The sequence below is a fragment of the Callorhinchus milii genome, unplaced genomic scaffold (genome assembly GCF_018977255.1).
Source record: "Callorhinchus milii isolate IMCB2004 unplaced genomic scaffold, IMCB_Cmil_1.0 Scaffold1, whole genome shotgun sequence".
Lineage (NCBI taxonomy): Eukaryota > Metazoa > Chordata > Chondrichthyes > Chimaeriformes > Callorhinchidae > Callorhinchus > Callorhinchus milii.
In genome coordinates, this window is record NW_024704742.1 from 93,392,001 (window position 1) to 93,416,345 (window position 24,345).

At 39.8% G+C, this 24,345-nt stretch overlaps 1 protein-coding gene across 1 annotated transcript; it reads left to right on the forward strand.

Annotated features, from left to right (window-relative positions):
- Positions 1 to 12,042: 12,042 nt before the first annotated feature.
- prxl2c (peroxiredoxin like 2C) lies at positions 12,043 to 20,386 on the forward strand. The gene is given in 8 exon segments (XM_007900040.2): positions 12,043 to 12,051; positions 13,757 to 13,852; positions 14,412 to 14,438; positions 14,441 to 14,485; positions 15,910 to 15,963; positions 16,983 to 17,088; positions 19,230 to 19,355; positions 20,268 to 20,386. Coding segments are annotated over 8 exon segments (582 nt in total).
- Positions 20,387 to 24,345: the final 3,959 nt, after the last annotated feature.

Here is a 24,345-nt window from a genome sequence, read left to right on the forward strand (position 1 = left end):
CAGGTGGTGGATAGCTGTTCTGTTTGATCTATTGGTCTCTTGGTATGTGACACTGGAAAAGGGGAGAGGAAATGAATTGGAGTTAAGGGAGAAAATGAATTTACATTGGGAAATTCCATTACAAACATGCAATGACAATTGGCCGCGTGTCAAGAGCATAGCATGATAGTCGCCATTGTCCACTTGGAGTAAAAACAAACTGAAAGGTTGTGTTCGTGGCAATGGGGAAAAATAAATTGGACATGCATGTGATTTTAAATTTCCCCTTTATCCTATAAATGTATGGCAAACTTCCTAAAAATATCCCTAGTCCTTGACTGCAATGCTACTTCATGCTGAACAGCAAGGAGATCTGCTTTAGATAAAAAAAACTGCAAATACTGGGCAGCTAAACTAAAAGCAGAGAGCGCTGGAATTTCAGAGGGTTGACCAGTATCTAAAAGAGAAAAATAGGTCAATGTTTTAGATGAAAGCCCTTCATTAGAGATGAAGTGATCCTAGCTGCTGGTCAGAATGACCTGCATTATCTTTTCATTTCTTAGAAGTAGGATACTGCAGAATTTCTGTCAGAATGAGCTTTGCTCGGTTGAACAGGGATCTAATCTCAATGCAAGATGAGTGATTGTGTATTTGTGGGCAAACACAGCAGTCAATTTGCACTCAGCAATGACCCACAAACAGCCATGAAGTCCCTTTAGTTTAGCCACCACTATTAGTGTGAGGACTTGTACTTAAGTCTATGCTGCCTCTGATATAGTCTCAGTATTCTAAGCCTTGTTTCAGGCAGCTGAAGTTAGCAGATATCAGCTGTATTGCAATTTATAAAATCACAAGAGATTTGGGTAAAGAAGCTTCTTCAGACCATTTAATCTTCCAAAACACTAAAATACTACCTTCCTAATACAGCATTTTCTGATCTAAGCCATTTTTTAAATGTGTCTATTGTCCAAAAAGAAGGGCATTTCTCCTGGTGGCCCAGTCAACAATACATAAAATTTGCGTACAAACGCGATAGGCCAAATGCCCGCCTTCTGCCTGTAAATGTCTACAATTTGTACAAATGATGTCGTACATTTCTATCGTTCCATAGAAAGGAGGGGATGGAAGGAAAGTAGCAGAAATAAAAGGTCAGGAGAACAATCAATCATTAGTGACGTGAGAAAAAACAATATTGGTGACATGACATTTGAGACAAGTACAGTGTAGTTAGTGACAGACATGGAGCTGAATGTCAGAGTAGAGGCGAGAGTGAATGCTGTTTACATCAAGGCAGCATTTGACTGAGTCTGATACCATACAGCTGTAGCAAAGATGAGGTCAATAGAGGTGAGGGGGAAAACTCTCCTGGGACTGGAATAATACCTCACATGTGGGAAGGTAGTTGTGGTTATTGCAGGACAAAAATTATAGGCCCGTGACATCTCTGTAAGAGTTCCTCAGTCCTTGACCCAACCCTGTTCAGCTGCTTCATCAATGACCTTCCCTCCCTCGTAAGGTCAGGAGTGAGACAGTTCAGATGATTCCACAGTGTTTTGTTTATGATCACCTGCATCAAGACTTGGATAACAAGCAAGCTTAAGTTGACAAGTGGCAAATGACATTAATACCACATAAATGCCAGACAATAACCATCACCAGTGAAAAGAACCCAGGCATCTGCCCATGTCCTTCAATAACACAACCACCATTGAGTCCCTGACCATTAACATGCTGGGATCACCGTTTACAAAACATTTTACTGAGATAGCCACAAAATACCATGGTTACATGATTAGGGCTTAGGCTGGACACTCTGCAATGAGTGGCTCACCTCCCAACCCCTCAAAGCCTCTCTACTATCTACAAGGCTCAAGTCAGGAGGTTGAGGGAAAACTTTGAGAGGGTGTCCCAAGGTGCCGGACATTTGAGGGTTTGCACCCGAGACCAATGCCTGCCGAGCGGAGGGAGTGGGTGCGTTGATAGGGTTCAAGAAGGTCACAGAGGTAGGGTGGGGCAGGACCATGGAGGAATTTAATAGTGAGGACAAGGATCTTGAACTGAATTCTCTGGTTTGAGAAATTGGAATCATCATAATCATCCAAGAGAGAACAGTTTGCTTAATCAGCAACTTGGCTACTCGTCATCAACTTTCCCTTCCACTGAGTAGTGTGATTTCAGCATATACTATCCACACAATAACCTACAGCAACTCACCAACTTTGCTTCCACAGCAACTCCCATCTCTGCAAGCTCCACCATCCAGAAAAGTAAAGGCAGCACCTCCAAGCTTCCCTCCAAGTCACTCACCATCCTAACTCGCACATATATAATCACCGCACCTTCATCATCATGGGTCAAAATCCTGGAACAGAACAACATTGTGGGAGCACCAACACTGTAAGGACTGCAGCAGATTAAAGAAAAACCTCACCACCACCTCCTCACAGTCACTAGGAATGGACAATAAATGCTGTGCCCTGCCAATGTTGCCAGCATCCTGAGACACAGTTAGAAAAAAAACATTCATCACTGTCCCATCAATAGCCATTAACACAAAAAAACACCTGTTAAACAGTCATTAACAACAGTCATCACATCAAGCTCAGACCAGAGGAAGCTTGCTCACAGCCTTTAGCACAACTGTTTAAACTGGGTGCATGGAAATAGATTATCTGTCTTTTTACTGAAAGATCATTCAACATTGGCAGCCCATGGCCGGTTATAATACTTTCTCAATACATTTCCTGTGGCCAGAAACCTGTAATGAAAACTCTTTCACCCTGTAATGAAGATAATCATAGGTTTGGCTTCAAAACCTGATTTGAAACCTGTGTTTAGGTAGTGCGGTAGCATAATTAGGGTTAGTTAGGCGTGCTCACCTCATAAGCAATAGGACCGGTAGCTCCCTTTCCAGGGTAATAATCCCAACCCCCACACCCCCACTGCCCAAAATGTGCTCACTCAATCCAGGACAATTTATCGATCACTGCTGTGCACAATTGGCTGCCGCGTTTCACCCACAAAATACAGAGTCAATTCACTTTACAATATATTCTGTGAAGCACTTTGAGACGTTTCAACAACGTGATAAGGCACTATATAAAATGCAAGGATTATTATTATTATTATCATAATTATTTTCCCAGAGGGAAGTATACCCGGACCCTTCTGATTGTCAGGTGCCCCATTATTAACCTAAATAATGTTTGGGCAACTGGAACAAAAGACCAGGAGCAAAGTCATTCATTATTCAGGATCATCTCCCGGCCTCTGAAGCTGTTAAGTAGTATCCCTGCGATCAGGAAAAACCTCTAAATAGTACGAGCGTGCATGAAGAGCATGACGTCATTGCATCGTTTACACAATGGTATGCTACCCTTTGTGAGGAGCACTATATAAATGCAAATTGTTGTCATTGTTGTTTCTACGTTCAAAACACATAGGTCCAGAATGAAAATCATAAACCCCAGCTTTTCAGAATGCAAAGGCAATAGCTGCACTATAAATAGATGTTCAAGGGTCAGCACCTCTATAAAGCGATAATAAAATGTACAATTTTTGCCTCAACAGAATTGTCACAAAATCACTATCTCTTGCAGGTGAGAGCTATTCAACAGTGTGTTATATCCTTGACATATCCTTGACATTCCCCTGACGTGAAAAGCGATGCCTAAAATGCAAGGATTTTTTATAGACTATTCTGCACCATGACATACCATGTGTCCAGAAGAAATTAGATATGTGTTTGGTTGCATAATTAACAACCCACAAAATAATTTATTGATTGTATAATTAACTAATCCTTGTCCTTTGTAATTATATCATTAAGGTAATTATAGAATATATCATTTGTAATTATATCATTAAGGTAATTAATGATTACCTGTGATTCTCTCTCTACACATGGTTTACACATTGTACACTTACACATGATTTACACATGGCACATAATAAGCCTCACTGATGCCAATAAGTTTCCAAATAGTATTGTTTAAAAAAATGCCAATCTGACACTGAACATGCAATACATCACCACTTTGACAAATAGGGTCATACTTCTGTGCTGTTACATATGTAGTCTATGTAGAGATAATATGTTTTTATAACATTTGATACACAATTCAGAAGAAACAGCCTCCATCCATTTCATACCAGGCCACCTTTTTTTAACTCTGCAAATAAGTGGCAACAATCTTTGTTTATGAAATCTCACCCGGGGCTGCTGTCAGGTGTTGACAGATATGATAGCTTTCCTGAACCGATGAACTAATCGACAACATGTATTGCGGCTGACACCTGTGAGCGGCAATACTGTCAACAACTTGACAGAGAGCAGCCATAATTGGGAAGTTCCTCATGTTATAACTGGGTGCACGAGGCTTTGCATGTTTTGCTCTGTGTGTCGAACCATTCCCAATTCACAGTACCAACTGCTGGGGCAATCCTTTTACCAGCTGGGAACTGGTATAACAGGTGAAATTGTTTAGATTGCTTATAACAATGCCACACTTTGTCCAAATTGCAATACCTAAATTAAAAGAATCATATTAATTTACTCTGAGTTTATAGGAATGATTTTTACTAACATTGCAAAGATCACTGCAAGATTCTCCCTCCTCCCCTGGTGTCCCATCACCCCACCCCCATGTTTGATGCTTTTTGTGGTCCCTCTCATGATATAGAACCACTTATTAGCTGGCACATCTAAGTTACAGATCGTGCCATCAGAACATAAAGCCAGAATATGTTAAGTGGATCATATCCAGTTCTATCAGATTTCACCAAGTACATTAACTAAGAATGATAATGACTAGCCTGCTCCAGCAAAAACAACAACTTGTATTTATATTGCGGCCTCACACTGCGACATGTCCCGGAGCAAAGGGATGTTCAACTCCAAACGAGAGTTTCAGTTTGGGGCTTTGGCTCAATTTGGTATCAGACTCATCCTCCTTCATTACCCAAAGGTCTCCAGTGTTTTGGATACAGGTATCTGTGCAGGTAACAGGTGAAAACCAATTGGGGCAGTCAAGACAGAACTGGGAAGTGTTTTTTTAATAAAAGTTGTAAATTTATAGTGTCTTATAATGACCAACCTTTCAAATGGCTTTACACAAGGTATCAGCCTGGCTCATTTGGTAGCACCCTCGTCTTTGAGTCAGAAAGCTGTGAATTCAAGCCCCATCGTCTAGGCTGCGATTGTATTGTATTGTTAAGTAAAAGGAAGCCAGACGGCCACTCCAGTTCTGATTCTGCCAGTTAGTGGAGTCTTGTAGCTCAGTGGTTAGAGCACTCATTTCGCAAGCGAGAGACCCGGTAGGGCGAATCCTTGGGCAAGTTTCTTTACTCCACATGCCTGATAATAATCCCTCAAGAAAAAAAGCAGTAATAATTTGGTCACTCAATCCACGACTGTTTGTGGGACACTGCTGTGCGCAATTGGCTGCCACCTTTTTTCCCACAAAATATACAGTCAATTCACTTTACAATGTATTTGGTGAAGCGCTTTAAAACGTCTAGAAGACGTGAAAAGTGCTATATCAAACACAAGGATTATTATTATGTTCCAAATCGAGATACTAAATCTAACAGCAGGAGTCCATATAAAACCTCACAATGTATTCTTCCAACAATAAAACACCAAGAGGATAGCAATTATAAGTGACCCAAACGGAGTTGAGAACAGAAGATGGCAAACATTTTAAATGACAACTTCCTGAAGGATTTTAACCAAGGAGGATATAAAGAGTATCTATCTTTGGGGGGTTGAAGTTTGCAAGACAGACTTTCGAGATGAGCTCAAGGGACTGAAAACCACAAATACCCGAGAGATTTATAGTCCATGGTACTTAAAGAGATAAGGCAGAAGATTTGTGAATACTGACAGACGTTTAGAGTCCATCCATAAACAATGGTGAGGTTTTAACAGCCTGGAAACAAGCTAATGTGATTTCCATAAGCTGCCTTGTAAACATCATTTAATAACGATGACAGAGCCACACCTGGGAATTACAGCCCCATTAATCTGACTGCCCCAATTGTTGGAAAACAAATGGAATCAATCATTAAAAGCAAAATGGAAGCTTACCTCTTTGGAAACAACCTAATAAATGACAACCAACATGGAATCAGAAAGGATAGATCTTGCCTGATAACCTTCCAGGCTTGTTGAAGAGATAACATCTGAAATTGATCGTGGGAAACCATATGATGCAGTGGATTTATACTTCCAAAAAGGACTTTGATAATGTATCACATTAGAGACTCTTACGTATTAATATCACTGAGGAGAACAAGGGCAATAAATGGACACAACTTGGTAACTGGCTGAAGGAAAGGAAGCAGTCATTAGGGAAGCCTGTCTAGAATAGGAAGGAAAGGGGATATTTTGAGTTACACTTCTCTTCAGGAGTCTGGAGTGGCTCACCCCCTATCCATGTCATTATTGTACTAGATATATAAACAGCTTTGATTTGCAGACTCCGTGCAAAGTAGTTACATTTCCAAGTCACACCAAAGTTGCAGAAACTGTGGATTCGGAGGAGGCAGTTAATATCTTAAAAAGAGAGCTTGACAGACTGATGAATGGATAATGAAGTATACTGCAGATTAAATGCAAGGTCCTGCCTGCAGGTAGCAATAATAATAGATGGTGCATGTACCCTATGAATGAACAAGAGGAAAGGAAGTTCAAAGAGACTTAAGAGTGTTGATTGATGCATCACTCACTGTCTTCAAACAGAATGAAGCAGCAGGGAATGAAAACACTGGCAGAAAACTGGTCCCCAAATTATTTCTAAATTTAAGACTTTTCCAAAACTCTTGTAAGCTAAATTATTTAGGAGAATAGTTTTAAGATTATGAGCAATACATTGTTTGTGCTTCTGAACCTTGCTCAGAGTCTAATATCCTCCTGCATGCATAGCCATTGTCCCTGTCTGAGTGATCATCTTCCTTGGTTGAAGGTAAGTGGGGTCTCCTTGTCGTTGAACTGGCTCCAAAGTGACATGTTTGAAAAAAAGGAATGTCAGAATCAAGTCAATCCTCTGTGGCGGACTTGGTAGTCTGGCTCCTAAGATAGGTGGGCCTGCCGTACTCCAGGATATCACTGACAACAGCCAGCCTGGCTCATCAGCAGGATTTGGAGAAGCAGACTTTGTGGTAGGGATTCTTCCCACTCAGCTCCTGTTAACCCTGCAAGTCAAAGCCCTAATGGGTAGGGTGGTCCTAACTGGACAAGCAGCAAGAAAGCTTGCCAGACAGTGATATCAGTGGCAAGCTTGTGGTTTTAGCTGGTTAGACTCCAGCAGTACCCCAACGTACACTTTGGAGTCCCAGGCCTTGCCTCTTGCCAACCTGCATCTAATATACTCCAGAATTAGAAAAGCAGGATGTGTCCGTCCAGGGAGTGATATGATTCATCATTGTGTCACTTATGCAACAAAGTCATATCTTTCTATACATGTGAAGAATGGCAGTCCTCCACACGTGCAATCATGCATTCATCCCTCCATTCTGAAGTGTGGCGACAAATTCAGGGAAGGCATGTGTGTGGGTGGGTGGGGGTAAGAAGGAGGGGTGGTGCTGAGGGGGACTGAATGAAATTGAAGCTTGACTGTATCAGTGCTGATATGTTAACATGTTGACGTTGCAGTCCACACTACAGGAACCACCTGATAAACTTGGTGATGGTAATACAGTATAAACTTATAATATATATTTAGAAAAACGGTTGGTATAAGCAAGAGAGTGCTCTGGATTGAAGGTGTTTGGATGTTGAGTGGAATTATATATTGAACATAGATAAATTTGTAAGGTTAAATCACCCCTGTCTAACCCCATCATTTGAATTAGTTGCTTATCAGGAATATTGGCTCAGCTGGAGCTTGATTCGAAATGAAGAAAGTAATTTTACTGTGGGTGTGAAAGTGAGTTTATCATTTACAGAAAATAGCTATCATCTCCATTAAAGTTTACACTCAGCCGGATAATTCAATCAGTTGAATAATGGATTTAGGAATAGAAGACTCCCAGAGGGTCTATTCTCCCTTTCAAGGTCGATGCATACACATACAGATACTCTCCTTATTATTTACAATTTTATTTCCTGGTCTCAACCTGTTGTCTGAAGCAGGTCAGTGTGTGTCGGGCAGCATGAAAACACATGACCATCCTACAGGGGTTGGTTGAGCACGCATGCCTCGCTCTAATTTGGGGTTTGAATCCACAACCTTTGAACCAACTGAGCCTAACTGACACCAAAGCGAATGATCTTTTGTGAATCTGCTGTCAGCAGGAGATCCTCTGTGTAAATCAACTTGCAACGTGGATGAAATAGGAAGTTTCAAAGTTCCTGGTGCTGAAGTGAACCCGATACCAGAGAACGAACTTCCACTGACAGGTGCAGTTTACAACTTTACAAAACATAAATATTTGTTTTCTTCGCTGTTCTTTCCCTATTTCTCTTTCCCCATTACCCACGTTTTCACGACTAAGACCAATACTGGCGCAAATGCTCACTTTCCACCAGAGTTCATTGGATAACAAACAGGAAAAAGGAGCCTGGTTGATTTTGTCTTCCATAGCCCAGCAACAAGGAAGTCCACATTAACATGCTCCTCCGTCACCCCATTTAAGATCATCTACTTTGACAGAGACTGGAGATTGAGCTTGAAACCTTTCCTGGTCTATAGCACAATACAGTAAAACTCGCATAAGTCGTATCAGTTGGGACCAAAATTGGAATTTATTTGACTTAGTCAAATATCTACACTGCGCTTGTGTATTTCAATGCAGCTGGTAAGTGCAGTGCATGCGGTGACCGGTTAAGACAAATTTTTCGCAATTCAATGCAGCCGGTAAGTGTAATAGCGCAATATGAGTTAGGAGACAACTTGCTTAGGACTTAGGATGTATTTAGGACCAAGAAACTGTTACTATTTCGCTGTTTATCCAATTTATAGCATACAACTAGTGCAAATAAAACTGCTTTTTAATAGGGAACTAAATGGGATTCAAGTGCATGTATGACCTCGGCAATTACACAATTTATAAAGATAAGACTTACATGACTTTTACTGTACTACACAAGGCAGTGGATTTCCGTATAGAGAGTTTGAGTTTAATTTTGAAAATTAGTTTTAACAAAATTATTGTCATTTGAATATAGCTTGGGGATAAGCTTGTCTCTTCAGCAATCAATATTGTAGCTTTGATCATTACATACAAAAAATCCACTTTTAAATTTGTTTCTACTCTGGACATAAAATTATATTTAAAAATATTTCCCCGATAGCTCAGTGGGTTGTTGTCTCACATGATATGAGCCCCCAAAACCTAGAAAGTCCCAGGTTTGATCCCTTGTTTGAACTGAGTTAGTGTGGAGTCCTGTAGCTCATTGGTTAGAGCAAGCTAGAGACCTGGTTTAGATTCCCAGCAGGGTAAAATGTTGGGCAAGTTTCCTTACTCCACACACCTCTGTTTACCTAGCAATAAGTAGGAACCCGGTTGTTAGTCGATTTGCTGATCACTTTTCCGGGGGTAACAATCCTTAAAAAAAATACTAAATTGGTCACTCAATCCATGACTGTTTGTGGGACACTACTGTGCACAATTGGCTGCCGTGTTTCGCCCACAGTCAATTCATTTTACAGTATATTCTGTGAAGCTCTTTGAGACGTCTCGAAGATGTGATAAGGTGTTATACCAGTGCAAGAACTATTATTATTATTATTGTTCTCAGAAGGACAGCAGCAGTGATACTACATTTGACCTAAATAATAATAATAATAATCTTTGCATTTGATGTAGCACCTTATCATGTTGTTGAAACTTCTCAAAATGCCTCACAGGATGTACTGTAAAGTGAATTGACTATATTTTGTGGGCAAAATGCGGCAGCCAGTTCCATACAGTAGCGTCCCACAAACAGTCGTGGATTGAGTGACCAAATTATTATTTTTTTTTGGAGGAATCATTATCCCTTGGAAAGCGATCAGCCAACCGACGAACAATCGGGTTCCTACTTACTGCTAGGTAAACAGAGCTGTGTGGAGTAAGAAAACTTGCCTAAGGTTTTGCCCCAAAGACATTCTGCTTTCTGGGTGTTGTGAAACATTGCTAACATGGTTATAAAGGGTAGTGCGCCACCTAGTGAACATTTGTGATATGTTACCACACGTGAGGTCAGCACAAATTCTCACGTTCAGCAAATCAAGCATTTGTCCCTGAGGGTTTTTGTCCCATTTGGATTGTGATCCCTTTGGACACTGATAATGCCCAGCAATAGCAGTAAATGTTATGTCAATTAACTTGTTTTAAAAAAAGAGCTCAATAAGTATCGGAGCGGAAATAGGATTGAAGATGACAAGTATGGACAGAGCTAATCCAATATTCTAAGGAATATAATGACCCTGTGTTGCTGGAAAAGGACAATACGTATGAAGAGCAATAGCTCAGGTTGCAAAGTCAGCCAAATACTCTGGAATGTTACTATTTCAGGAGTTGGAAAGCTAGCTAATATTAATAATCCTTGCATTCAGATTCCATTCAGCATCTTATCAAAATATCTCAAAACACTGTTTTGCTGTACAGGGTAGTGATTTTGGGGTCTAGTCTCAAGTCCCGATGTTGGACTTAGAATCCACAAACTACTGATTCAAAGACTGCAACTGACCGCGCCAGGGTTAATGGTTTGAAAGGTAAGAGGAATGCTATTTTTAGGGAGCAAGTAAATATGAGCAATTTTTCAAAAAGAAAGAAAGATCCCCTGGTAGTAGACGAATGAAGAAACAGCAAAGGACAGGAGTAGCACTGGAGAGCATCTAGTGAGGATATTATGAGGAATACAATTGGAACCAGAGGCCTCATTGAAATCCAGGGAAATAGAAGGATTGGAAAGAATTGTGGGGATAAAGATTGGCAGAACAGAATAGAAAAATTGAGTGAGATTCTTAGTTAATAAACCCTACCCAGCTAAGTATACAGGAATATATACCATGTCAGAACTTGAACTCACATCATCTAAGCTGACACTCCAATACAGTGCTGGAGGTATGCTGCATTATTGGAGATGAAGTCTTTTGGATCAGATGTTAAACCGAGATCCCATCTGCCTGTTAAGGTGGACATTAAAGAACCCGTAGCGCTATTCAAAAAGAGAAGAGGGTTTCTTCTGGGGTCTTAGCCAATAATCTCTCAAATAAAAATTGGTCATTCAGTTCATGGCTGTTTGTGGGATATTGCTGTGGTAAAATTGTTCGCCGACAAATACACAGTCACTCCACTTTGCAGTAATTCTTGAAAAGCGCTTTGGGACATCCAAAAATGTGAAGGGTGCCATATCAAATGCAAGGATTATAAGGATTATTATTATTATTATTAGAAAGTACACCCACAACTTTTTCCCACCTTGAAAGCAGAACGTTATTCATTTGGAAGACTGAAGATCCCAGCCCAGTAGCCAAATGGTTGGCAAACATATATAATGTAACAACGCAAAAAAAGCCTTTCAAATCCAGAATAAGCATTAATAAGCGAGTGTACTGAAATCCCAATATTACTGCTGAAGTATGAGCATTCTGGGGTAGGTAGAACAACTTTAATGTTTTCAATTACTCACAGACAAGCACCGGCAATTATTCAGAGAAATGAATGAGGCACTTTTTAACCACACGCAAAGCTATCATATGTATAAAATGCCATCTGGTGCATTTGTTACTATGGTGACTCATAATTTCTTTAGCACACAAAATAAGGCCATAACATGCCTTAAGCAAACATGCCACAATTTACTATGATTGTTGTATGGGGCAATTAAACTAACATTTTAGATCTCTGATTATGCCAGTTATAAAAGTTCATTACGTGATCCATTATGTAAACACTTTTCTATAAACGAGACCCATTTTCAAGTGGACGTGCAAGCTATTCAGCCTTAGATTCATTGTATTTTTTCTTTGCTTTTTTTTAAAAAGAGATCAATAGAAAGCACTGAGCAAAGTGGTTCCCAAGGTAACCAGTATCTTAATGCATCTTAAAAAATTACTAGCGAGACTTTACATTATGCCCAAGGTAAGTAACTTGGCCTTTGCTTTATCGTTCTTAGAGAAACATCTAGCTTTCCCGTTTTGAACACAGGTTCACTTTAAATTAGCACATCCTTGAGGAATTCCAATTGACTGAATAATAAGATGCATGTCACCTGAGTCTGCCGTTTACTGCAGCCTGAGATTGCAAAATTATTCAATAACTTGGATTTTTTGCTTTCAAAGAACAAGCTTTTTTTAATAAATTAATTCCAGCAGAAATAAATGATACAGGGCCTAAAGCTTATCTAGAAATTAGCCCATTGAGCAGCATTGCTACGTGCAAATTGACTACTGGCATTATAAATATACAATCACACTTCAGTAAAATCCTGTGAAGCATTTTGAGACGTCTCGATGATGTGATAACGTATTATACCAAATGCAAGGATTATTATTATTATGGAAATTAAACAAATTAGACGCACCCTATAACATTTCAGAGAACCACATAAAATGTTTTAGTGATACACACACACCATTAGTTAGTACCCAATCCAGTTGTACGACTCCTTTTGAATTGATTAAATTGAAAATGTGGGAAATGAAACCATCTTAAAGGCAGTGATTCCCCCCCTTTTCAAATCACATGTCTGATTTCACATACAGATTCATCCTTGGCGTAAAGTGGCATCTATGATCATTACCAATTTTGTGGCCAATCCTAAAGCCAAATGCTTTTGAATCTTCACATTTGAGGTAACCTTTTAGAAACAAGGGGAAAAGGGAATAAAATGAATGTAAAGAGCAAAGGCTTTTACCCAGAAATGCACCTCTGGCCACAAGTACTAGAATGATGCTTGATTTGGATCAGCCTCCATTGGCTGTCTTTTGGACACCCTCCTCTTATAACAGCAGAGAGAAGCTGTGCTGAAAATCATGTGAATGGGTTATGATTACTGTATGCCTGGAGCAGTGCAACATAAAGTTTCTGATAATTGCCAGGAATAAAAACCTGCTGCAGCTTCATATTAGCATTCTGCATGAATACATGGCACAGAAAATCCACCTGGGTCTAGATTTACTCTATTAATGTAACATTTCAGTGCATAGGGAATTTGGCTTATTCTTACATGCAGCCTCGGTTTTGAAGGTAGTCTTTTGTACATTCTTTTGAGAATGCAAGGATTATCATACTAGTTTACTATTTACAATCAATTACTCATAATGGAGGGTGGACAGTATTTAATATTTCCTGCCTCCCCCCCCCCAATTTCAAAGTGGTTTTCCTCTGGACTAATTTTAAGTGTCTTGGTGCTATAAATGGGGGATGGTAGGGTGACTATTCTGGAAAGATGAGATCAAACGGTCAGAAGCTTCTCTTCATCCAGACTTTTCTTGCAATCATTGTGAATCACAAACTAATACACTGAATAGTTAAATTTTCTGGATTATTACAGTTTTTTTAAAAAATCTAAGTTTATTATATGCAATGTTCAAAGGAACTTTGGAAATTTTCACAGGTTACAAGAGATACAGTATTTCCAACATGACTGGATGCCTTGCATTTTGTGTCTCTGGCTGTGATCCGAAGCTGCGTGTCAGGCGTGTACTGCTGAAGCCTCGGGTCATCCAGAGCCTTCACTGTGTTGATGGAGGCCTTGGAAATGTCATCAAAGGCTGCCCAAGTCCTGAAGATCACCAGAACCCCCAGGGATTAGCTGGACCGAGCTCCCACCATCACGATCAAGGCAGCTCAAGATTGCTTACTCGATGATAGCCATGGAAACAAAATAGCTTTCCTAGCTTTGAATGGGGAGAGGAAACCAATCCTGGTTTTCGTCAGGGTAGGAGAGGCAGGCAAATGTTATTCATAACTCATCAGAACTTTTCCAGGTAGCACCGAGGCATGTGTATCCGGGACAGACGCTGTGCATTTCCACTGAAGTAAAACATATTTCTTTGTCAATTGGTAGACAAGTACTTGGACCCCACTGGGAGAGTAAAATTGGGGGAGAGAGAAAAGAAAGTGGTGTTTTATATATATAATAATAATTGTAATCCTTGCATTTGATATAACATCCTATTATGTCATTCTAACATCTCAAAGCAGGTCAAAGTATTTTACTGTAAAGTTTAGTGATTGTATGTTTGCAGGCGAAAGATTTGATTGCTTTTCCTTTAAGAAACATTGAGTTGCTTGGCCTGTTGCCTAAGAAAAAAGGACATCATTTGCAAGTAGCGCAAAAAAGTACTGACAGCAAAAAGCTTTTGCCAAGGATCCCATATCGAAATTAAATGTCATTGCACATTAAAAAAAAACTGCAGTACTGGTCCATCTTGATAAGACATTCATTTGTTAACTTATTTTCTTTTGTTATAAAAATATCTCTACTGTTTTTCCAGCATTTTCTGTGCTATACCTGCAAAGAATATAATATGTGGAGGATTTGGCAAAAGTCCCACAAAAATATCTAACGGTAAGCATCAAATTCACTTGGGTATGTTGCGATTTCCCTAAGGTTGTATGTCATTTGTTATAAATATTTTATTATAAACACACCTTGAAATCAAGGTTATTGTGTATCTGAGCTTTCTGATTACACGCTGCTTTTCTAAGGCTGCACTGAATTATCCATCAGTCCCCAGACAATATTGGAGAGGAGCTCGAAATTCTCCAGGGATAAGAATATACAATTCACAAATACTTTCTGCAATCTTGAAGATCAGGTTACAAGATCATTCAAATGCAATTAAATTGAGGTTAAAAGCAATTTCCTGTTGTCTGCTTCCATCATTCTCCAATGGAAAAAANTCTCTCTGGAAATAAAAGAGGCAAGAAGCTGGATAGTTCATTATAGCCAAAAGCACACAGAGCAGTCATCCTTACACTGATTATCATCTGCTTTGACAAAGATCTAGGTGTTGACAAACAAGAGATTATGTGGTTAAATATTGTCTTTTGAGTTCAACTCAAAAAGGAGCAAAAAGGTCAAATGTTTTTTAACTCTGGTCGTGGACATGTAAGAGGAGAACACTGAACTAACCTCAGTTGATCTAAATTGGGTAATTTTATGTTTGAAATACCTAGACGTTGCTAATTTCTTATCAGTGTAGTTTGGGGTCAATCACTCTCTTTAAACGTGTGCACCACATGTACAAATAAAGAAAAACTCTTGAGAATCTGCAGATATGACTAAAACACATACAACCACATTAAGCTAGGTGGTAGGCTGAATATAACTATTTTATTGAAGTATTTTATGGAAAGAATAGAAGTATTTTTTTCGTGTATTAGTTTGCATGTTTGGTGGGAGTAGTACCTGAGATATGTTGGTTGTTATATGTTTCATGATAAAAAATTTGGGGCTCAATATTTTTTGGGTGCAAAATGAAAATTGTTTGACATGATGAGTTGATACCACTAGAAGTAGTAGTGTTTTATAGAAGGAATAGAAGTTTTTTTTAGAAGTATTACCGTGGTTATCCAATGAGAATTTCTGATCTCTGGTGGATAAGTAGCGGACATAAGAAAATATGCATGTCCTTTGAGGTAGTATGCAGGAGGGGGGTGGTGGGTGGTGTGGGGGGAAGAGGTAGCAAGGGGAATGGAAAAACTGCCAATAATAAATTTAAAGGCTTAGATTTAGGATCAATACTCTTTTGAAATGCCACCATTTACTTATGTCAGTACAGTCTCAGGTTTCCCTTGTGTGCCAAATGTCACAATAATTTTATACCTCATTTATTGCTGCTCATTTCTAACGACCTCTACAGCAGTGACTAATCCTCTTAGACTTCACACTGTTGAATTTGCCCTCGTTTGCAAGATATCGTAGGTTCAAAATGTCACCAGTACTGCATTAATTCACAATTACCCAATGATTTACTTTGTTTTTTGAAGGATGCTGGTGTCAGACTAATAGTTATTGGACAGTGCACTTATCATCATATTCAGGTATGTGTGTCTTTGATTATTCCCTTAATCAGCTCAACGTCTTTAAAAGGCAAGTTTTTGTGAAGGATATTACTGCACGCTTGCTCCAGGACTCCGTTGTCTGAATGTACTTCGGGAGTCGGATAACCATACAGTGGTTCTTGAAATACTTAGAATAAGAGAATTTTATAGCACTGCAGGAGGCCATTTGGCCCATCATACCTGTGTCAGCTTTTAGAAAGAGCTATCCAATTAGTCCCACTCCCCATTCTTTCCCCATACCATTGCAATTTTTTTCTTTTCAAGTAAATATCCAATTCACTTTTGAAAGTTATTATTGAATCTTAGGTTGTTAAACGTTCATGATGAAGAATTTAGGACTCAGTATTTTTTGGGGTGTAGAGCGAAAATTCATTTATCCAATGTTTGTTTATATCATTAGAATTAAAGCCACTACAGGTTATAGCCAAGAAGAAATCATAGAAAATACAGCACAGAAGGAAGCCATTCAGACTCTGTACATGCCACCTCCTCTTCTCAAGCTATCTACTTTAATCCCAATTCTCTTTTCCTTACGTATTTATTCTGTTTTCTTTCAAATGCTGTTAAAAAGGAATTAGAAAACATTTAAAAAGCAAAACAAAATATTGAGAGGATTAGAGAATGGACTAGATAATGGAACTGAATAGATGGCTCTTTCAGAAAGCTAGCACAGACATGCGAGGCCAGAAGGCCATCTTCCTTGCTATAAATTCTATGCTTCTATGAGTTTAGGATCATCAGACATTTGTGGTAAGGCATTCCACGTTCTAAATTGTCTTGAGTTTTAAAAAAATCGTCTAACCTCTTCCTTCTATTAGGGGGAATATTAGCTATCGTTTTTAAAAGTACTCTCTAGTTCAGCTAAAGACTGGGATAAATCCCATGTAAAAACCCTAATGTAATCAGTTTTTGATCAGGCTTTCAACCTGAAAAAAACATATTCAGTCACAATAAAATGTTCAAAAACTATTAAATTGTATAATTTCCCTGCTCTTTAGAGTTTCTGTTCACAAATGAGATACAATCATAACATTTATGTCTATCCAAGCAGACAGATTTATAAGGGACTGGGAATGAAACAAGGAGAAATATTTCACCGAGAAGGTAGAATATTATTTTTTGCTCTGTTTCTTGGAAGTTTGCTGTGAGAGAATCTCACTGCAGTATTATTTATTCCCCTCCCCTATTTTGTTTGATTTCAAGATCCTCACACTCGTCTTGAAATCCCTTCATGACCTGGCACCTTCCTACTTCTCCGACTAGCTTACTTCCCAATTCACTTCACGTTGCTTCTGTTCAACTGGCTCCAGGCTCCTGCTCGTCCCTTGTGCTTTCCGTTCCATCGGTATCTGCGCTTTCAACCACTATGCCCCGAAACTCTGGAACATTCTCCATCAATCCCTTTGCCTTGCTCCAATCTCCCCCAGCTTAATGTTGCATCTGTTGACTTTTCCCTTCGACCATGCCTACGGTCACCTCCCCCCTCCCGATGGCTCGGCATCATGCTCTGCCACTATTAAATGCTCTGGGACGCTACCCTGTGTGAGCGGCACTGTATAAATCCAAGTTGTTGTTGTAGTTCTGGTCTGCACTGCCTGAGCCTCTATGGCATCTGTTTGCCCAGTGACACTCTGAATTGACCACTTGGAGGTGCACACTTGTTGCATGGTGATGATGATGACTCTTTGCTTGACTTCCCCTTCCTTTGCTGTGAACCTCCCTCACAGCACTTCCCCACAATAAAGTAGCTGGAGCAAGTTCCAGTTCACCTCCCACTCCCAATCACCACCACTACACACTGGTGTGCCTGCACTATGCCACAGTGCTGCTATGTTTCATCCACTTTCAATTTGTGATATTCAATAAACTACTGTATTACTAATGAATGCTTCAAAAAAAATCTGTAATATGACTTCAGAGTTAAAGACAGTAGTAAAGCATCCAAAGCAGAGAAACCAAGGTGCCCTGGGTCTTAAAATATTGACCTATGGAGATAGATGAAGGAAGCTTAGTCCGTTTTCCTTGAGAAAAAAGATGGAAAAGAGTAGGATCTGAATCTTTTGGGGAAAACAAATTCTTCCTCTGAATTTTCTTTCCTTTCAGGGGATGTAATTTTATGGGTATTTACAACCTCCTGTCACCTCACTCAATCGAACAGTCCTATGTGTGAGCCGAGACAGAGATGTTTAGCAAGATGCTCCAGCATGGGTACCATCAGAGTCAAGGTGCTGCTCACTCTCCCAGGGGTCGTTGGATAATGACAACATGCAGGGATGGTGACTGGTTTTATTCCCATCCTCATGCAAGCTTTCCAAAATAGTCTTGTACTTTCAACATTTCCCCTCCCCACTCCTCCCCCCACCACCACCACCAATACTCATCTGGCTGAGATCAGTTAATTGAGCAAAGAGCAATGTTTAAATGTTGCACCCTCCTGAACTGCAGCTCTACACTACACAATAAAGTGCATTTATGTATTGTTCCATCCACGAGGTTAGAGAAAACTGATTTTAAATCAATGGCTCAAAAACAGGTTCAGTGAATTGTCTCTATTTGGAAATGTGTGGAGACAACACTTTTTAAACATCTTAATGTTTAATGCATTGCTGATGTATTACATGGGCTTTTATAGCATGCAATATGTATTGCTTATGACTACCTAAATGCTCAAAATTGCATTGCTTCTTTAATAGCTCAGTTATGAAAGGCACTAATCTCTGTCAAAGTGAACCATGCAAAGCTGAAAGGTCCTTTTAAGCTTGGTTACCTCATCTTAGCTGAGGCAGCTGTAGGAGTGCTACAATTAGCCTCGGTGCCCATGAGCTAACAGGAAAGATTCAGGCAGGGTTCCCACTCTTGTATCCATGGATGGACAGGATTGAGCTTGGCTGTAATGCGAGATCAAACAATCTGCTGATCACCACTGCCTAGCCTCAAACATAATCTATGGGCAAATGGACAAGATGTTGGAGAGAGCTCAGCATCCTTAAAACTGTATGACAGGTCACTTTCTTGTATAGAGAAGGCAAGAAAATTGGGACAATAATAGATTCTAAATATGCAAAGAAACATTGGGGAAAAATGCTTCTTTCTCCTCCCTTAACATATTTAGAATCATTGAATAGAGCTTTTCATATGCTGTTTCATGCACTTTCACATATGTTCTGTAGTTCACAATTTCACAAAGGTGTTACTGACAATGAGCGAATCTGCTATTCAGTGATGTTTTACTTTCTTTTTATCAGTTAGGAGTCTCCATGTCAAATCAAACTTTCTGAGCATTTGGCGAGCCATGAACAGCCCAGCATTTGACTTTCAGGGTGACGCAGCTCAGCAAGGTGGAGCTTTGATCGTAGGCCCCGGGGAGCGAGGTTTTGTTCTACAGGAGTTTCATTGGAGTTTTTTTGATGTCATGGTGTTTAGTGCATGGAAAAAAATCATTTTGATTGTGATGCAAAGAAACATTGGGAAAAAATGTTTCTTTCTCCTCCCTGAACATATTTAGAATCATTATAATAATAATAATAATAATCCTTGCATTTGATATAGCGCTTTTCACGTCGGGAGGACGTCCCAAAGCGCTTCATAGAACACACTGTAAAGTGAATTGACTGTATATTTGTGGGCGAACGCGGCAGCCAATTGCGCACAGCAGTGTCCCACAAACAGTCGTAGATTGAAAATGACCAATTTATTATTGTTTTTGGTTTTGGAGGGATTATTATTAGGCGTGTGGAGTAAGGAAACTTGCCCAAGGTTTCGCCCTGCCTGGAATTGAACTCAGGTCTCTCACTTGCAAAGCGAGTGCTCTAACCACTGAGCTACAGGACTACAGGGCTACAGAACAATTTGCCATTATTTCCACATCATCTTCATGGTCAGGGGTCGCTCTAGCTATAGGCTCTAGCTGTCATCAGCAGTGCTCTGGAATACTGCAGACCCGCCGGGCTCGGAAACTGGATTACCCAGACTGTTACAGAGGGATGGCTTGATTCTGACATTCCATTGCCAAACATGTCACCTTGGAGCCAGTTCAGCTTCAAGGAGACCTCGCTTACTTCCCCGCCAAGGAGGATAGTCACTAGTTGGTCATTCAACATCCAACAAGTCCGGGTTCGTGAGTTTTTTTTCTAAAGAAAAGGCGTTTTACGGTGAATTAATTAATGTAAATGTGAAGCGTTTGATGTTTCAGTGAAATTTGTATTTTATCTGATAGGAATCTATATTATTGATATATTATTATAATAAACATTATTTATTCTTATTTCTTAAAGGGGATGAAGTTCACTTTGGTCATCTAGATATGAATAAGCTTGATCACACACCCATCAACTTCGTGCTGCAACTGGCCGGTGTAACAACAGTGGACTTCAGAGCTCAGGCACAAACCATTGACCTTTGAGATTATATTTACAAGCAGTGAACATCATCCCTAATTCTGTTCAGCACATAGACACTGAAGTCAATTAGTTCCAAAAAAAAGTTTTGCCTGAAACAAAATTGTGAGATTTCCATGACTCGCCATTCAGTGAAAATAATTATACTGTATATCCCATCAAAAATATTCGTAGCTTTGAAAGCTGCTCCAAGGAAAATTGTAACTGATTTTCAAGTCTCATCACATAACTAACCTTTTATTCCTACCATCACCCTAATGAATCTCCACTGCACCCTCAGTATATTAAACCAATACAGCGTTATAAAATGATAAGGCAAAATCAAATTCAAGGAATATTGTTTAATAATTCAAAGCTCAAATACCAAACTTCACCTTATTTTATTTCTGGTCCGTCTGAATTGCTTCAGTACAAATACTCTATATAGTACTGTTCCTGGGCTTTTTGTGGGTATTTCTGTGCATAAATTGGTTGCCTCGTTAACCTACAAAATACACTCACTACATTTCACAGTAAATACTGTGAATCACTTTGAGACATCTTTCTTAAGAGTGATATATCAAATGCAATTATTATTATTATTAATATTACACTCAAGACTAATACAAATAGTACAGATTTTTTTAAAAAAATATGCTTAGACCAGTATGGATTGCAGAGATATTTGGAGATCCAAAATACACGTTGGGGCTCTACCTGCAGCTTTTCTGCTCAGTTTATTAACTGTAGGCAATCATTTCAATGGGATTTCCCATTATTAAATCCCATCAAAGGATTCACTGGACTTAGCAGGTGCATCAGAATAAACTCTTTTGTTTGTAGAGGAACTTCGCTGTTCGTAAAGATTTTCCACACAGACTAGGAATCTCCCAGGTCCAATCCCCAGCCTTTGATTAGTCACTTGAGCTGTAAGGTTTCTATAATTAACCTCAATATCACTGAGGCAAAAAAAGGAAATTTAAGACAGCTCCTATTACTGATTGCTGTGCAGTGATCTCCTCTAGGAAATGCATCTGTTTGCATGCTGGATGAGTACAGGAGCAGGATTAGATATGGTGCACTGTGTAGAATGACAATACACACTATCCCAAGCACACAAACATAAGGAAAAGCTAGTTGGGCAAAGTACGCTGGGGTGACTGACTCCCGTGAAACTGTATCCCAACAGTGATTCACATCTTCAGGAGAAAAAATAAGCACTAAAGCTGTGCAGAGATACAAAGTAATAAAGCACTGGCCTGCTCCAGGGCTTTCAGGAATAGCAAATGTAGGAAGCTATATTGGTCCTGGTGGAAACTTCATTGTGAATAATCTGCTACCTCTAATAATCGCTCAGTGTAAATATTCTAGATCATTTCAACACGGAAAGTAATCATGCTAAATCTTGGTCGTTAAAGCTAAATCTTGGTCGTTAAAGCTCAGGCTTGTGTCAAAAAGGAATTTGGACTGAAATGTTGAAAGAAAGATTCTGGATGATTGTAATGTTTATTTTTTAAGACAGCAGTCAATAAGGTCAACATGCCATGGGAACAAGGGTAGATTATTTTTAAATTTCATTGCAGACATTCTCAGTGCCAGTGAGCTCTGTTGTACATTTCAGATTGACGTGTCTTTATATAGGAAATCAATGTGGAAAACAAATCAGTTGTGAACTCCTGGATTTGGGTATATTTAACAATAGTTAATTAATTGTCCAGCTAGTTAACCTTGAAAAACTACCAATCAAAGGATATAAGTAGAATTCTGTTGTTATGTTACCTATTTGATCGGATAGTACTGTCTGACTTCCTGACCTGCATTTTTCAGCAACTAAAAACAGAACACTAGATGTGCTATAGACAGCGCTCGATGAACCAGAACAGAAAATGGTACTATTATTGTACACAATGAGCTGCTGCTTAACCCTTTCACCTCAAACCGCTGGAACCATCGCTCAATAGTAAGGGATGTGTGTCTGAGCTGCAGACAGAAGGATGGTGGCAATGCTCTCATGCATTTCATGCTGAGCTGTGTTGCCCACCAGGAAGTTCGCAGGGAGTTCCTTCTACTTGCTATCCACATAGTGCCTCTCCCAGGAGAATATAAATCGTCAGGTACTATAGAACATTTACTTATCTCAATCGTTTCCCGACAGGGTGAAACCTTGGGCAAGTTTCCTTACTCCACACGCCTGATAATAATCCCTCAAGAAAAAACAATAATAAATTGGCCATTTCAATCCACGACTGTTTGTGGGACACTGCTGTGCGCAATTGGCTGCCGCATTTCGTCCACAAATATACAGTCAATTCACTTTACAGTCTATTCTGTAAAGCGCTTTGAGACGTCTAGAAGACGTGAAAAGCGCTATATCAAATGCAAGAATAATTATTATTATTCCTCTCACAATATCCTCCAAGTAAATATTTATTTAGTTCCTTTTTTGAAGGATAATTGTGTTTGTGAATAAGGAACTGCAAGATATTTATCATTTAAAGCTTCTAATTTGTTTTGGTCAGCCGGGTGTCTGACACATGAGGAAAGCCATCACCATGCTTAAGAGTATCCAAGCCAAATTGAGAATATATCCCCACTGTGTGCATAGCCCAGTCTCGAAAATATAAGCTGCTGCATCTGTGTGACCTTTCAATTTCCCACATCAGCCTTGCGTTATGCATTAAACCTCCATCTCACTGTTGCTGGTAAGTGTATAGTTGGGTTATAATCTCTAGACTCAATTTTAATTTTCTAAAAGGATTATTTTCCGACCTCTCTAGAGTTGGGTTCACATCACTGCTGCTCAAGAAAACATGGCAGTCAATACATTGTCCAGATGTTATGCGTATTTAGTTCAAAGAGATCCTTTCATTCTAAGAATGTTTTATCTTTATTGTTTTTAATTATATTGATAAAATATATTTTTTCGTATTTGTAAGATTGCTTGGTCATCTAGCCACTATTTTAAAGGAATAGTAAAAAGAGTAAGAGGTTTTGTATTATGGGGCAGAATGAGAGGGGAATACTGGAGTGTTAAGTTAATATTTGCTATTAATTGCACTGATAACATTCCTTGCCTTTGATTTAGCGCTATAATGTTGAAATGTGTTTAATACATGAGTGTTGTCAAGTGCATTTGCAGCACACACAGGACCCTATTTGTGACCAACAAGGTTCCACAAAAAGCCACAAACAACAACAACAAATTGCATTGATATATTGCAGTGTGTTTGAATAATCCAGGTGGGAGGTGACAAATGCATGCACAAGAGTTTTAGCTGCATTTGGGATAAGGTATGGTCCAAGGTGAGCAATGGAGGTGGAGGTTGAGGAAGGCGGTCCTGGTCAGAGGTTGGGTGTGGGGGAGGAAGGACATCTGGGGGTCAAACTGGATGCTTAGATTACACACTGGTTCAGTGAGTGTGAGGGAGAACGCAAGGAGGTTGAGGAATTCAGATCTGCAGGAGTGAAGAAGTTGACGGGAGCCAAGGAGTATGGCTTCCGTCTTGTCCACATTCAGCTGCAGGAAGTTGGCACTCATCCAGGCCCTGATCTCTGCCAGACAAGCTGATAGAACATTGGCGGAGCTGGATTCGATACTGGAGGAGACAAAGTATATTTCAGGGTTTTCAGGGGAGTAAAACAGAGCCTGAGGAGAGAGACTGGTTGATCCTGTCGGCCAGCAGGGGGAGAAGAGGGGTAGTTAAGTGACCAGCAGCTGGCTGGGGAGGGAGTTGAGGCAGTAGGTGGTGAAATTCAAATGGGTGATTCTCGTTGAGAGGTATGAGGGAGAAATGGGGGAAAGAAGTATAAGGAGGGGGGAGCGGCATGAGCCATGGCGGGGGGAGAAGGAGCTGAGGATGGTCTGGGTGGGGTGGAAGGGGATATGGGGCGGGGGAAGAGGACGATGCAGCCAAGCAGATGTTTTCAATCTTTGAGGTGAAGAAGTCTAGGACCTCTTTGCACTTGGCGTTTGATGTGAGGATAG